The 12141-nt window shown below is 54.4% G+C and overlaps 1 protein-coding gene across 6 annotated transcripts in view; it reads left to right on the top strand.

Annotated features, from left to right (window-relative positions):
• SUN1 (Sad1 and UNC84 domain containing 1) overlaps positions 1 to 12141 on the top strand; it is a 55722-nt gene that overhangs the window by 38186 nt on the left and 5395 nt on the right. For all 6 annotated transcript variants that reach the window (XM_066273569.1, XM_066273571.1, XM_066273568.1 and 3 more), the window contains 7 exons: positions 1632 to 1718; positions 2779 to 2822; positions 4001 to 4136; positions 5526 to 5780; positions 6270 to 6354; positions 8433 to 8548; positions 10870 to 11037. In XM_066273569.1, coding sequence (XP_066129666.1) covers positions 1632 to 1718; positions 2779 to 2822; positions 4001 to 4136; positions 5526 to 5780; positions 6270 to 6354; positions 8433 to 8548; positions 10870 to 11037 — 891 coding nt within the window. The remainder of the gene's footprint in view (positions 1 to 1631; positions 1719 to 2778; positions 2823 to 4000; positions 4137 to 5525; positions 5781 to 6269; positions 6355 to 8432; positions 8549 to 10869; positions 11038 to 12141) is intronic.

The following is a 12141-nucleotide window of genomic DNA, read 5'->3' as shown; positions in this document are numbered from 1 at the left end:
CTGGCCACCGGCCCGCCCACGGGGAGTGCTGTGTGTCGGACCCACCAGTGTGTGCTGCGTGTGGGGCTGGGCTGCTGTTCTGAAGGGACCCATGGGCCTCAGCGTGTCTCATTTGTTCTGTGTTCTCAAGGAAAGAAAGCCCCGTTGCCCCTTCTCTCCAAACTGATGTTTGTTTTCTTAAGTTCCAGAGTGGTTTCATTCAGATATTTTGGATTGAAATCTTTTAAGACATGCACCACCCCTGGTGTCTCAGAAGGGCCCATGCCACTGTCCACACCGTAGTCCAGGGGCCACTAGGACCTCCCCCCCAGTTCACAGGGTTGCAGGTCTGCTCCCTTGGCCCTGCCCAGAACCAGGTCCGCTGAGGTGGAGCGGCCCCCAGGCCAGGCTCTCTGGGAGGTTGTGCCTCGCCCTGCTTGCGCCCTGGCCATGTGGGAGTTCCAGGCACGTTCCCACCACTCTGTTCTTCACCTGGAAGGACCCAGAGCAACCACATGGTCGTTGCTGCTTGTTTAATTCACTTTCTTCTCCCGCCTGGTGGGAGCTACGTGTGAAGAAGGAATGCTTTCCTAACTGGTTTGCCTGCAGCGTGGTCCATGCTGGTGGTTTCTGCCAGACCCACTTTCCACGGTTAGGGCTGTGCGGCTGGCTGTAGCAACATGTGGGTAGGCGGCTGAAGGGTGAACTGAGCCCTTCTGTGTCTTCTCAGGTACCAGGGTCTGTGGGGCTGTTCCACTGGACAGGCTCTGGGCGGTGGACAACTGATGAGTGACTCCTGTTTCCACCCCTGTGGCCAGGGTGCTCTCTGATCTATTTTCAGTTTTTCATGTGCATGTTTGTAAGACGTGTGGTTGTGATTTGGAATGAGAGGGGTATAAGTTGAGTGAAACTCCCCATACAAGAATGTTGATCACTTTTCCTGTCTTCTGACCTGGATTTTTGTTGTTCTGAATGGACAATTCCTTTCTGTGCCCTGTTGCTTGTATTGTGTCACTGCCCTTTGTTTATGTGATTAGCATCGATTCTCTAGACCTCCCAGGGTGTGTATCCTATTTTCCAGCTGTTAGCTGTGCTGAGCCTTCGTTCTTCCCTCATCACTGCTCACCACTCCCTTCTCTGCCCAGCAGGAGCGTGACGGGCCACTCAGGACTTTAGTCACCTGAGAACACCTGTTCCGAAGGGTGTTACCTGTGTTCTGGGGAACCGTTCTAGTTGGTTTATTCCTAGTAAACATCTGTGTGCCACGTTCATGTGAACATGAAACAATTGAGGGAATAAACGTGCAGTGTCAAACAATCCATGATTGTTTTACTTAAATCACTAAGTGCAGTGGGTGCCAAGTGACTGTTTGATCACTGGATAGTGGTTGATTTGCTTTTGCCTTGCAGTGTTTCCTGGTGATCACAGAACCTCATTAATGCGCTCATTAGCCATAAAAGCTCTGTGTGCTCCAGCAGGGTCTCCGGCCCTGACATGGGCGTGAGGACGAGGGCCTTGTCAGAGTGTCGGCACTCAGGCGAGGTTGTGAGTGCACGCTCTCGCTTTTGGATGTTGTGTTGAAATTACTCGCCAGGTTTCGCTTACGTGTTGCTTATCCTTCTCCATGTTTGTTTCTCTCTTTCCTCTTCAAGACTGACTCTGGGACCTTCCAGCATGAGCATGAGTCGCGCATCTCCTACTTGGAGGACATTCTTAAAAAGCTGACGGAGAAATCTGAGGTATTCCTTCCTTTCCTGTGGCTCCCAACAAAGTGCTCTCCTCGATAAAACGTCCACAAGGGTCAAGCTTTTCACACCCTGAAGCTTTCAAGTGCCCCTTTCAGGCTATTCGCTGCTGTCCTATACAGAACTGCAGAGGAAGTCTCTGCCTGTGCCCTCCCCTGGGGTGGTTCCATCCCGTCACTCGGAAGCTTCCTAGTGTGTCCCACTCCCTGGTCCTGCGCCCGGTGGGTGTCTGCTGGCCGCAGACAGGGCTGTGAAGCCAGGGCGGGCCCGGGGTCTGTGCCTCCCACATGCCACTCAGCCTCCACCAGAGTCACGTTGGCTCTCGACAGAAAAGAAGGACCCAAATCTTTTGACAGAGGATATCAGTTTTGTGATGGGAAAGTTATTCCCAGTTGTTGCTGAAGTCAGAGGCCAGAGGCCAGGGTGTTTGCACTTGGCACACACAGGGCCCAGCAGAGAGGGCTGTCTGTTGGTGACTGCGGCCCTAGGCAGGCCACAGTCCTTTGGGGATGTGGGACAGCTGCTATGTTACTGACTGTCAGACCAGGCACCTTCAGCTCATTAGTTGGTGATGACATGTTCTCAGGTGCTGAGGATAGGGGACCTCATGGTGTCCTTTGCGTTCAGCCGGCCCTGAGTCTGCAGGAAGTGACCAATGGTCAGGTGTACCCTGCCCCCTGGCATGGGATGGTGCTGGCAGCCCCTGTGCTTTGAGCAGACCCTCTGGTCAGGCAGGTCTTCCTGCAGGAATTTGTCATTGCCTTGCCCTGTGCTTGCCACTGAAGTCAGCGTGCCCAGAGGCCCTGGTGTTGGCCTAGGAGCCACTTGTTGCACGTGTCAAGTGTTCCTGTGATGTATACGCCTTTCTGTGTATGCCGTCCATGTTTTAAAACTTGCCTTCGAAAGAAACAACACTCTCCTGCCAGCCAGCAGGTCTGGACTTTGGATAATGGGGGAAACCCCCAAATATGTGTACACAGAATTAATCGAGTATATGGCTTTGTGAAAACTCAGCATACAACCATGTAAACAGATTATTTCTCATACTTTTTAGGCCATCCAGAAGGAATTAGAACAGACCAAGCTAAGGACGGAGAGGTAGGAGAACTGAAATAAGCCAGTGTCTGTCTTGCCGGGGGGTGGCCGTGCCTGGAGAGAGGCAGCTCTGAAGGGACGGACAGTGTGGTCTCTCTGGGAGGCCCTCTGGAGCCATCTGAGGACAGAGGGGCTGTTACCTCCACTGCTCTCCATGCAGCAGCCCCAGGGCCATCGTGCACTTGCTTTGACCTGGAGCGGTTGAGGGACGTCCTCAGGGTGCAGAGGAGCTGGGCTCATGTGGGTCAGGGGACTGTGACCGGAGCTCTGCTGGCACTGTGGGCTTCAGAGCTCAGCCCTGTCATGTGGGCAGACTCTTGTCTTCTGAGATAGGCCATCTACACCCAGGCTGCGGCCTGTCACAGCCGGGGCGGGGGCTCCAGGCCTCTCTTGGTCCCTCAGCAGCTCCCACTGTGCCTGGTGCTTCCTCCTGCATGCCCCCTTCCGAGTCCTTTAACACGTCACGTCCCCTCCTCCACACTGACAGCTGCTTGCCTCTTCATGCCATAATTTTACCCATACAGTCTCCTCTCCCCCCCCCCCCCCCGTTTGTCTAAGTATGACCTAGTCACCCTTTGTCATTCAGGGATCCTGAGGCTCAGCCTGAGAGCTTGAGCCTCCCCTTTCTCTCCTGGCTGCTGCCGGGGTCTGGCCTTGTGTGTCCTCTGAGAGGGTGGTGAGGCCCCACAACCCTGTGTCTGTAGACACGTGTCTGATATGCTTTGATGTGGACCTGGGGCTGTGCTCTTGAGTATGAATTGTTGATGTCGCAACAACTGCACCTACCCATAAACAAGTATTACTAGGGTACTGCAGTATTTTATAGTATACACTTTCTATGCAAAAATAGAATTGTTACAACATTTTTAGTCCATTAGTCTTTTCCATTAGCGTAGAAAGTTCATATTCAGTTTTGTGAAGGTTACTAGTAAATAGTGTCTCATCTTTGAATTGTCTTACAATTGTGAGGGGAGAGAGCAGGTACTGAACAGTTTCGTGAGAGCTGTTCATGCTGGGCAGGGTGTGTCCTCACGGCGTGGGAAAGCCTCTCAGACTGGGGCATGGCAGTGTGGAGCGTTGTGTGGGAGGACAGGGAGCAGTCACACGTGGCGTCTCTGGCCGCACTGGCTTCTCCTGCAAGAGTTCGCTGAGCCTGTCCCCTTCCTTCCGTGGCCGGCCAGCGGTGCTGAGCAGGAGCAGCACCTGCGGTCCGTGGTGTCGCAGCTGGAGCGCGAGCTGGGCCGCCTGAAGGCGGAGCTGGCGGCGTGGCAGCCCCTGAAGACCAGCTGCGAGGAGGTCCGCACAATCCACGAAAAAGTGAGTGTCCTGTCCACGTTCTGTGTGGTCCTAGAAGGCGAAGGAATGCCTGAGCTGATGTCTCATGTTTATCAATTTCTTTTTTAAAAACCTTTATTTTACCTGTATTTAAAGATTTTAAAGATTTAAAATAGCATTAAAATAAAATAATTAAAATGTACATTCCTGCCCTGTCCAGTTACATGTGACCCCAGGCTGGCTTTGTGCATACGCAGCATTGTGCAAACACTTACTGCCCCAAGCAAATGCTGACTGCCCTGAGTGAACGCTTATTGCCCCAACTGGACACTTACTGCTCCAACCAGATGCTTATTACCCCGACCGGCCGCTTACTGCCCCGAACAGATGCTTATTGCCCCCTTAAGCTTTGTCTCAGGTCATAACATACCACAGTGTTTCTTCAGGCCCACATGTCCTTCTGCAGAAGAGGAAATCTAGACATTCCCAGCTGCATGAAAATGGAAAAAACATTTGCCATGCAAAAGTCATCTAAGTCAGTCAGTAGGTTGGGGACGAGCACATCCTCGCTGTGCATAGAGCCGGAGGTGACAGGGGACACACAGTGCCAGCATAGGTTGGCACACAACCCCGGAGTTCCATCTTACTCAGGTCGCAAATTCAGATGAACGACTGTTCTTCAGCCCTTCAGTGGGAGTGATGACAGGAGCGTCCTGTGCTGACTTGGGAAGCGGGGTCCTTGCGGCCAGTGGGTTGTGAATGCCTGCAGCCTTGTAGGAGGCAGTCCTGGGGGGCTGACCAGTCACAGAGACACAGTGTCTGAAACGAGCAGCCGCACCGACTCGTCCTCTAGAGGTGGCGGCAGTGGTACAGAGGCACACTGAGTGTCGAGTGCCGTGACGTCAGTGGGCAGGGGTTGCCGGACTGCCATGCTGGTGTGTCGTGTCCAGGGCGTTGGTCGTAAAGGTGTGCACCTGTGCTGTGGGCTGACTGAGGGTGCTGCATGGGTGCATTAGCCTAGAGGCCGAGCTGCTCGCAGGGTGCCGTCCTGTACAGAGCAGTGTGTGTAGGAATGACGTGGACATGTCTAGATAGATCATAGTCATGGTCATGTTTAAAGTGTCTCTATGTCTGGAAGACAAGGGGCTCCTTCATCTCTGCACTGTTCCCCAGGGGCCTCACACACCTGGGGCTGGCAGAGGCCTCCCTCCTGGCTCTGGGCACACGCTCCACTCATACTGTGCTGTCTTTTACTTCCATTCTCTCTAATCACTCCAGCATTTCTGGAGGGATCCTTAAATTTACTGTGAAGGGAAAATCGTGGCATTTGCATTGTGGAGTTTGAGGAGCTGGGGGGTACTTCTGTGGCATCTGAAGGGGTGGGAGCAGGCAGCAGAAGTGATTTGTTCTATTTCCTCTTGGCTTTGCTAGGTCGATGTTCACGTCAGAGAGGCAGTCCGACTCCTATTCTCCGACGGTCAGCAGGACGGCTCCCTGGACTGGCTGCTGCAGAAGCTGTCCTCGCAGTTTGTCAGCAAGGACGACCTGCAGGTTCTCCTGCGCCAGCTAGAGCTGCGCATACTGCAGAACATCACCCACCAGGTCTCTGTGACAAAACAGAGGCCCACATCCGAGACCGTCCTGTCTGCGGTGCACGAGGAGGGGCTTTCTGGGATCACAGAAGCGGTAGGTGGAGACGAGGCCGTTGAAGTCACGCCCCAGTGGGAGGATAGCCGAGCATGAAGCACATGGCAGTGCCACGGAGGGCGCTCAGCGCAGGGCAGGGTGCAGTGAAGCAGTCGTGCCTGGAGCCGTAGTGCTTCTTGGGAATACTTTATTAACCTTCTTGTCCCAGAGCTCCCATCTGCCTGGTGTCCGCGCACCTTCCAGACTCAGCGCCCAGTCCCAGTCCCTGCTCCGCACTGTGTCCCCGCTTCACGCGCCAGACGGCTTTCTGCTCGGGGCCTGGGCGGTGGTTTGCACCCTGTGCACAGGCTCCGGTGGCCCTGCCGTGGTGCAGGCTGAAGTTTGGGTTTGCTGAAACATCCCCGCTGCCTGTTATTCCCAAAATAGAGCTAATTGAGAGCATGTCCTCACCAAAACGTCGGCATTAACACATAGCCTTGTCTCTCCTCCCCGGGTTCGCTGTCCCCTCCTGCGCATGCCTCCATCCAGCAAGCTCACGTCATCGTAAATAACGCGTTGAAGCTGTACTCCCAGGACAAGACCGGCATGGTGGACTTTGCTCTGGAGTCTGGCGGTGAGTGGAGGGACCTCTGATGACTGAACAGAACAGTCACTTGTTCATAGGTGCAGACTTAGAAGCTGCTACCTGCCCCACGTCCCACAGTAAGGACCTTGGTTGAGCTCTCAGAAATGAGCCTCTTCTAGGCGAACCACTCATGTCTGGTTTTAGGGTATGGTCAGGGTCTCCCCTGGAAAGGCCGGGGGCTGTGCTGACAGTTCTCACAGCACGTGTGGGTGTCAGCTCGTCTGAGAAATCCTGGATTCTTGCCTCCCACAGGGCCACAGAGTCCCGGGGGGCCAGTCATAACACCCATCAGAGAAATAGCAAACTCAATGGATGGATGTGGGCGTGCTAATTTGGCTTTTCAAAGAAATAAAAAGAAAATTGTGGTCTGTTAAGTGCTGCATACTGCCTGTCTCCAGGCCCTAGAACAGATATTTTAGGACCAAATTTATTTGAAAAATCAGAATTGTGGTTTAGTGAAGTCTTGTGGTCCACGTATATGCCACATGTAGACCTTTGTGACGTTTGGATCAAACGTGGGGACTTCTTTTCTTTTTAGAGGGGTAGGAACAGAGATGAGAAAAATCATCTCGCAGTTGTGGCACTTTATTCTTTGATTGCTTCTCATACATACCTTGACTGGGGGGCCCCAGCTGAGTCAGTGACCCCTTGCTCAAGCCAGCAGCCTTGGTCTTCAAGCCGGTGACCATGATCCCACACTCAAGCCAGAGACCTCAGGGTTTTGAACCTGAGTCCTCAACATCCCGGGTTGACACTACCCACTGTGCCACTGCCAGGTCAGGCTACAATAGGATGTTTTAAGGTGATAATTCAGAGGTTCAGAAATTTAGTCTGTTGGTCGGCGAGAGCAGAACCACCTGTTCTCCTGTCCGTCCTGCCCTCCCGTTGGGAGGTGGGTGTGGTGACGTGCGGCACATTCTGCTCTCCTGTCTGTCCCGCCCTCCCGCTGGGAGGTGGGTGTGGTGACGTGCGGCACGTTCAGGGACCTTGGCTTCCTTTTCGGGAGTTTTCATTCTTAGTGGTCGTCTTGGCCGGCTGTGGAGCCAGCACCCTGTGGCCTGTCTCCTGTGGATTAGCGCTTCCTGTCTGTTATCACTGAAATGTAACTCACTGACATGAGCTCGACCCTCTTGGCCCCTGCAGCTGAGTGGTTCCTGGTGCACTCACGGTTTGTGCAGCAGTCGTCACCTCCCGGTGCCGTGACCCTTGTTTCCCAGGTGGAAACTGTCCCCGTTAGCAGACATGTCTCACTGCCAGCAGCTGGCTTGGTGTTAATGTCCTGCCACTTTGGCCTATTAATTCAGCCCTCTAAACCCTAACCCTCACTTGCTAGGTGACAGCAGCACCCTATTCGAGTCATTATCCTTTAGTTAAAAACATGTGCAGGCCCTGGCCGGTCGGCTCAGTGGTAGAGCATCAGCCTAGCGTGCAGGAGTCCTGGGTTCGATTCCCAGCCAGGGCACACAGGAAAAGCGCCCATCTGCTTCTCCACCCTCCCCCTCTTCTTCCTCTCTGTCTCTCTCTTCCCCTCCCACAGCCAAGGCTCCATTGGAGCAAAGTTGGCCTGGGCGCTGAGGACAGCTTCATGGCCTTTGCCTCAGGTGCTAGAATGGCTCTGGTTGCAACAGGGCAACAGCCCAGATGGGCAGAGCGTCGCCCCCTGGTGGGCGTGCCGGGTGGATCTCGGTTGGGCGCATGCGGGAGTCTGTCTGACTGCCTGCCTCCCCGTTTCCAACTTCAGAAAAATACAAAATAAATAAATAAATAAAACATGCGCAGAAGTTGGTGCAGAGCTGCTGTCCCGCTAGGGCAGACGGTGGGAAGGAGGCAGGATGCAGGGTCTGGTGTCGGCAGGCACAGACTGGCACCCAGAGCCTCACACTCTCCTGACACTGGTCTGGAACAGCTGTTAGACTGGGCTGAGCCTGAAGTAGAAGCTTCTTTACACAAGTCACAAACTTGAGAATTTTTAAGACATGTCCAGTAACTCCCTAAGGCGGGTAGTGATATTCATCCCGAAGCAGCAGAACCTGATGCTGAAGCTAACTAACCTCGTTCGCTCTAAGGCGGCAGCATCTTGAGTACTCGCTGTTCCGAAACCTACGAGACCAAGACGGCGCTGATCAGCCTGTTTGGCATCCCGCTGTGGTACTTCTCCCAGTCCCCCCGCGTGGTGATCCAGGTGAGAGCCCCGGTACTTCTCCCAGTCCCCCCGCGTGGTGATCCAGGTGAGAGCCCCGGCCAGGCCCCGGCCTGAGGGCGTGTGTGTCAGGACGGCCACAATGAGGGCGCCTGTTTCCACCAGCGTCGTGATGTATGGTTTAGCTTTTTACTAAGGTATGAGGTGCCTGCAGAGGAGTGTGCAAACCCTCCGTGTGCAGCTCTGCGTTTCCACGCAGCAGACACAGCAGGACAGCAGCCCCCACCCCGCCCGTCCCCTCTGCCCCGAGGGGACGTGCAGCGCCTTCAGGAGGCTGACTGTCCAGTCCTGTCGAGGTGTGAGCAGGCATGTCCTGACTGCTGGGCCCACTCATGTCTTAGACAGAACGGGGGCCTGAGCACCCCACAAGTGGCGCACACACGCACCTGCTGATCTCGGGTGCACCGCTTTCCCGGGGCCTCTGGCTCGCAGCCGCCTCAGGCACTGGTCTCAGATTTAAAGGACTGAAGAGTGAAGAATTTAAATTGTCAGATATGTTCACTTGACCTCAGGACTCAACTGCTGCCTTACATTAGTGATGTTTTTAAAGAAAATTCAAATAGTTTTTTGTGTGACTCATTCACGTGGTAGCTACCTTTCACTTAAAAACCACAGGTCTACAAGAATTCATGAATAAGGTGAGCATTAAGTTAGTGTCCGTAAACGTGCAGTTCTGGGCCCTGTGGTCCTAACAGCTGCCCTGTCCATGGTGCCCCGCTGGGGTCTGCTTCCCTCAGTCCCCATGGTCCATAGGGCCACTCACAGTCCTGCACAGACGCCGTCCCCCGGTGGTCAGGAAGCAGCCGTCCCCTGCATGGCATGTTTGTGTGAGCACGAGAGCACCAGTCACCCAGTGGGAAGGAGTGTGAGGACTGTTGGCTGCAGTGGGGGAGCAGTGGGCGCGCAGTGGGCGCCAGACGCCAGGAGCAACAAATGGGGAGGAGCTCTTACCCTCCGCCTCGGCAGGGCGGCCCCCTCCAATCCAGCCCTCCCAGGAGAGGGCACGGGCAGCTCGCTGAATGCTGCCACACCAGTGCAGCCTGCCGGAAGTCCACCCTCCATGGTTCTTCACAGAGGCCCCAGGCACAGAGCACCCCAGGGGGCTGCGGGGAGCCCGTGTGCCTCTGCTGGTGGCACATGGTCCTTGGGGTGGCAGGGAAAAGTTTTTGTGTTGTTTTTTTTTTTGCATTTTTCTGAAGCTGGAAACAGGGAGAGACAGTCAGACAGACTCCCGCATGCGCCCGACCGGGATCCACCTGGCACGCCCACCATGGGGCGGCGCTCTGCCCACCAGGGGGCGATGCTCTGCCCATCCTGGGCGTCGCAATGTTGCGACCAGAGCCACTCTAGTGCCTGAGGCAGAGGCCACAGAGCCATCCCCAGCGCCCGGGCCATCTTGCTCCAATGGAGCCTTGGCTGTGGGAGGGGAAGAGAGAGACAGAGAGGAAGGCGCAGCGGAGGGGTGGAGAAGCAAATGGACGCTTCTCCTGTGTGCCCTGGCCGGGAATCGAACCCGGGTCCTCCGCACGCTAGGCCGAGGCTCTACCGCTGAGCCAACCAGCCAGGGCGTGGCAGGGGAAATATTTAAGGGCCCAAGTCCCTTCTCACAGGGTGGGAAAGGGGTGACTTTGGAGCTTAGGGCACAAAGGATAAACCGAGAATGAAGAGCTTTTCTTTGTATCGTTCCCTCCTGCCCCTTCCCTCCCAGCTGGCTGCACAGAAGGCCTGTTGTGGTCAGCACCACAGAGCAGCCGGCAGTGGGGGCAGGGGCTCCTCCTGGGCAGTGAAGAGTAAGTAGCCTTGCTGTCGGCGTCCGGAGCCCACGGCGGTTCCTGCTCCTGCAAGTACCTCAGGATGGAAGTGGTAGTGTGGGGTCAGGGTCGAGGCTGCCAGGGCCAGTCTTCCCGAGCTCGTAGTTTGCACACTGACCGGCATCAGCAACATGCTGTCCACCTCTAGGACGACAGTAGTCTGTCAGGGGAGCCATAGTGACACTGCCACATAAACCTGGGACTCTCTGCTCCTTTGCCAGGTGGGCCTGCTCACATGCTCGGAGACCGCAGACACCTTGCGCTGGCATGAGTCTGGTTGTCTGAAGGTCTATGAAATGCCCTGCGTGTTGTAGGTAGTTGCCAAGTTGCACACCCTTTTAACCTAGTTTGTCTTTGGTTTTGCTTTTGGTGATTTTTACCATGCAAAAATTCTTTCCCTTTTATTTCAATATTATCAGTTTTTTTCTGTTTTTTTTAAGTGGTTAAGAGCTTGTTCAACTATTAAGTTTTAGTATTTTGCCTTTTCCCCAGCCTGACATATATCCTGGTAACTGCTGGGCATTCAAAGGCTCCCAGGGGTACCTGGTGGTGAGGCTGTCGATGGAGATCCACCCGAGCAGCTTCACTCTGGAGCACATCCCAAAGACGCTGTCGCCCACGGGCAACATCACCAGTGCGCCCAAGGACTTCGCTGTCTATGTGAGTTTGCTTAGGCTGGGGGGCCCCTGGGGGCCTCTCCTCCCATCCCATTCGGGGTGTTTCCCAGCCATGTGCCTGCAAAGGCTGGTGACACGCATGCGGGTGCTGCTGCAGCTGTCCTCGTCCTTCCCGTCAGTCCTCCAAGCAGGCAGGCTCTTTGTTGAGGGAAACACCTCATGCTTCCCAGGGGGGGGCGCCTGGAGGAGTGTGTCAGCTGCGGCTCCAGTGTGAGTGGTGGAGGACCTGGAGAACTTACTTCCTTTCTCGTCTGTTTGGCTGCAAAGGCAGTTCTCACACTGTGTGATGTTGAGTTTCCAGAACAGAATGAAGAAAACTGGAGGAAGACCTGGAATCCCAGGTCCTAGAGAACTCACCATTCATATGGCGGCATTTTTTCTCTTCTTTTGCCTTTTAAAAAGTATAGTTGAGACAACACTTCATAAAATTTGTTTCCTGCCTTAAGAAAACGTGTTTCCCCGTGGCAGTGAACCCTTTACACACAGCTTTGAATAGCAGCATAAAACCCCCTGTGCAGCTGACCCGCGCCTGCCGCACCAGCTCCCATTGCATAACTCGGCTTCCATGTTTCAGCACAAGGGTGGCATCACCCCTCCCGCCACTTCCTTAGATGGGCACACAGGAGGGCACTCCCTGCCCTGCGCGTGTGGAGCGGGCATGAGCGTGTCTTGGGCCACCGACTCACGGCCCCACACGTGGTGTTAGCATTTCTACCAGGGCCGTCTGTCCATCGTAGTTCCCTTTCCAGTGGCGTCCTTAGTCTCTGCTAACCTGACAGGTAAAGAATCTTCCTTTAACCTATTTTTCCATGTATTTCACATGTGTGTTTCCTTTTTTATAGATTCTGGTTTTGTCTTTACTCACCTATCTTTGGGAAGCTTAGTTTTCTTAGGACTAATTCAGCTTTCCAATCATGGGTTATTCTGTTGTGGGGTGACTTCCCAGTGTCAGTTTTAATTTTGTCTTTAGTTATATCTGCTCGTTACCTGTAATTTCTTCCATGGTGTTTATACCTAGAAAAGTCGTTTCCTATCTGAAACAGACATGTAGACAGTCATCTGTACTCCCTGTTGGTCATAGGCTTAC

This window comes from Saccopteryx bilineata, chromosome 4, assembly GCF_036850765.1.
Source record: "Saccopteryx bilineata isolate mSacBil1 chromosome 4, mSacBil1_pri_phased_curated, whole genome shotgun sequence".
Lineage (NCBI taxonomy): Eukaryota > Metazoa > Chordata > Mammalia > Chiroptera > Emballonuridae > Saccopteryx > Saccopteryx bilineata.
Note: the sequence above shows the minus strand (reverse complement) of the source record. Positions and strands in the feature narration are given on the sequence as shown.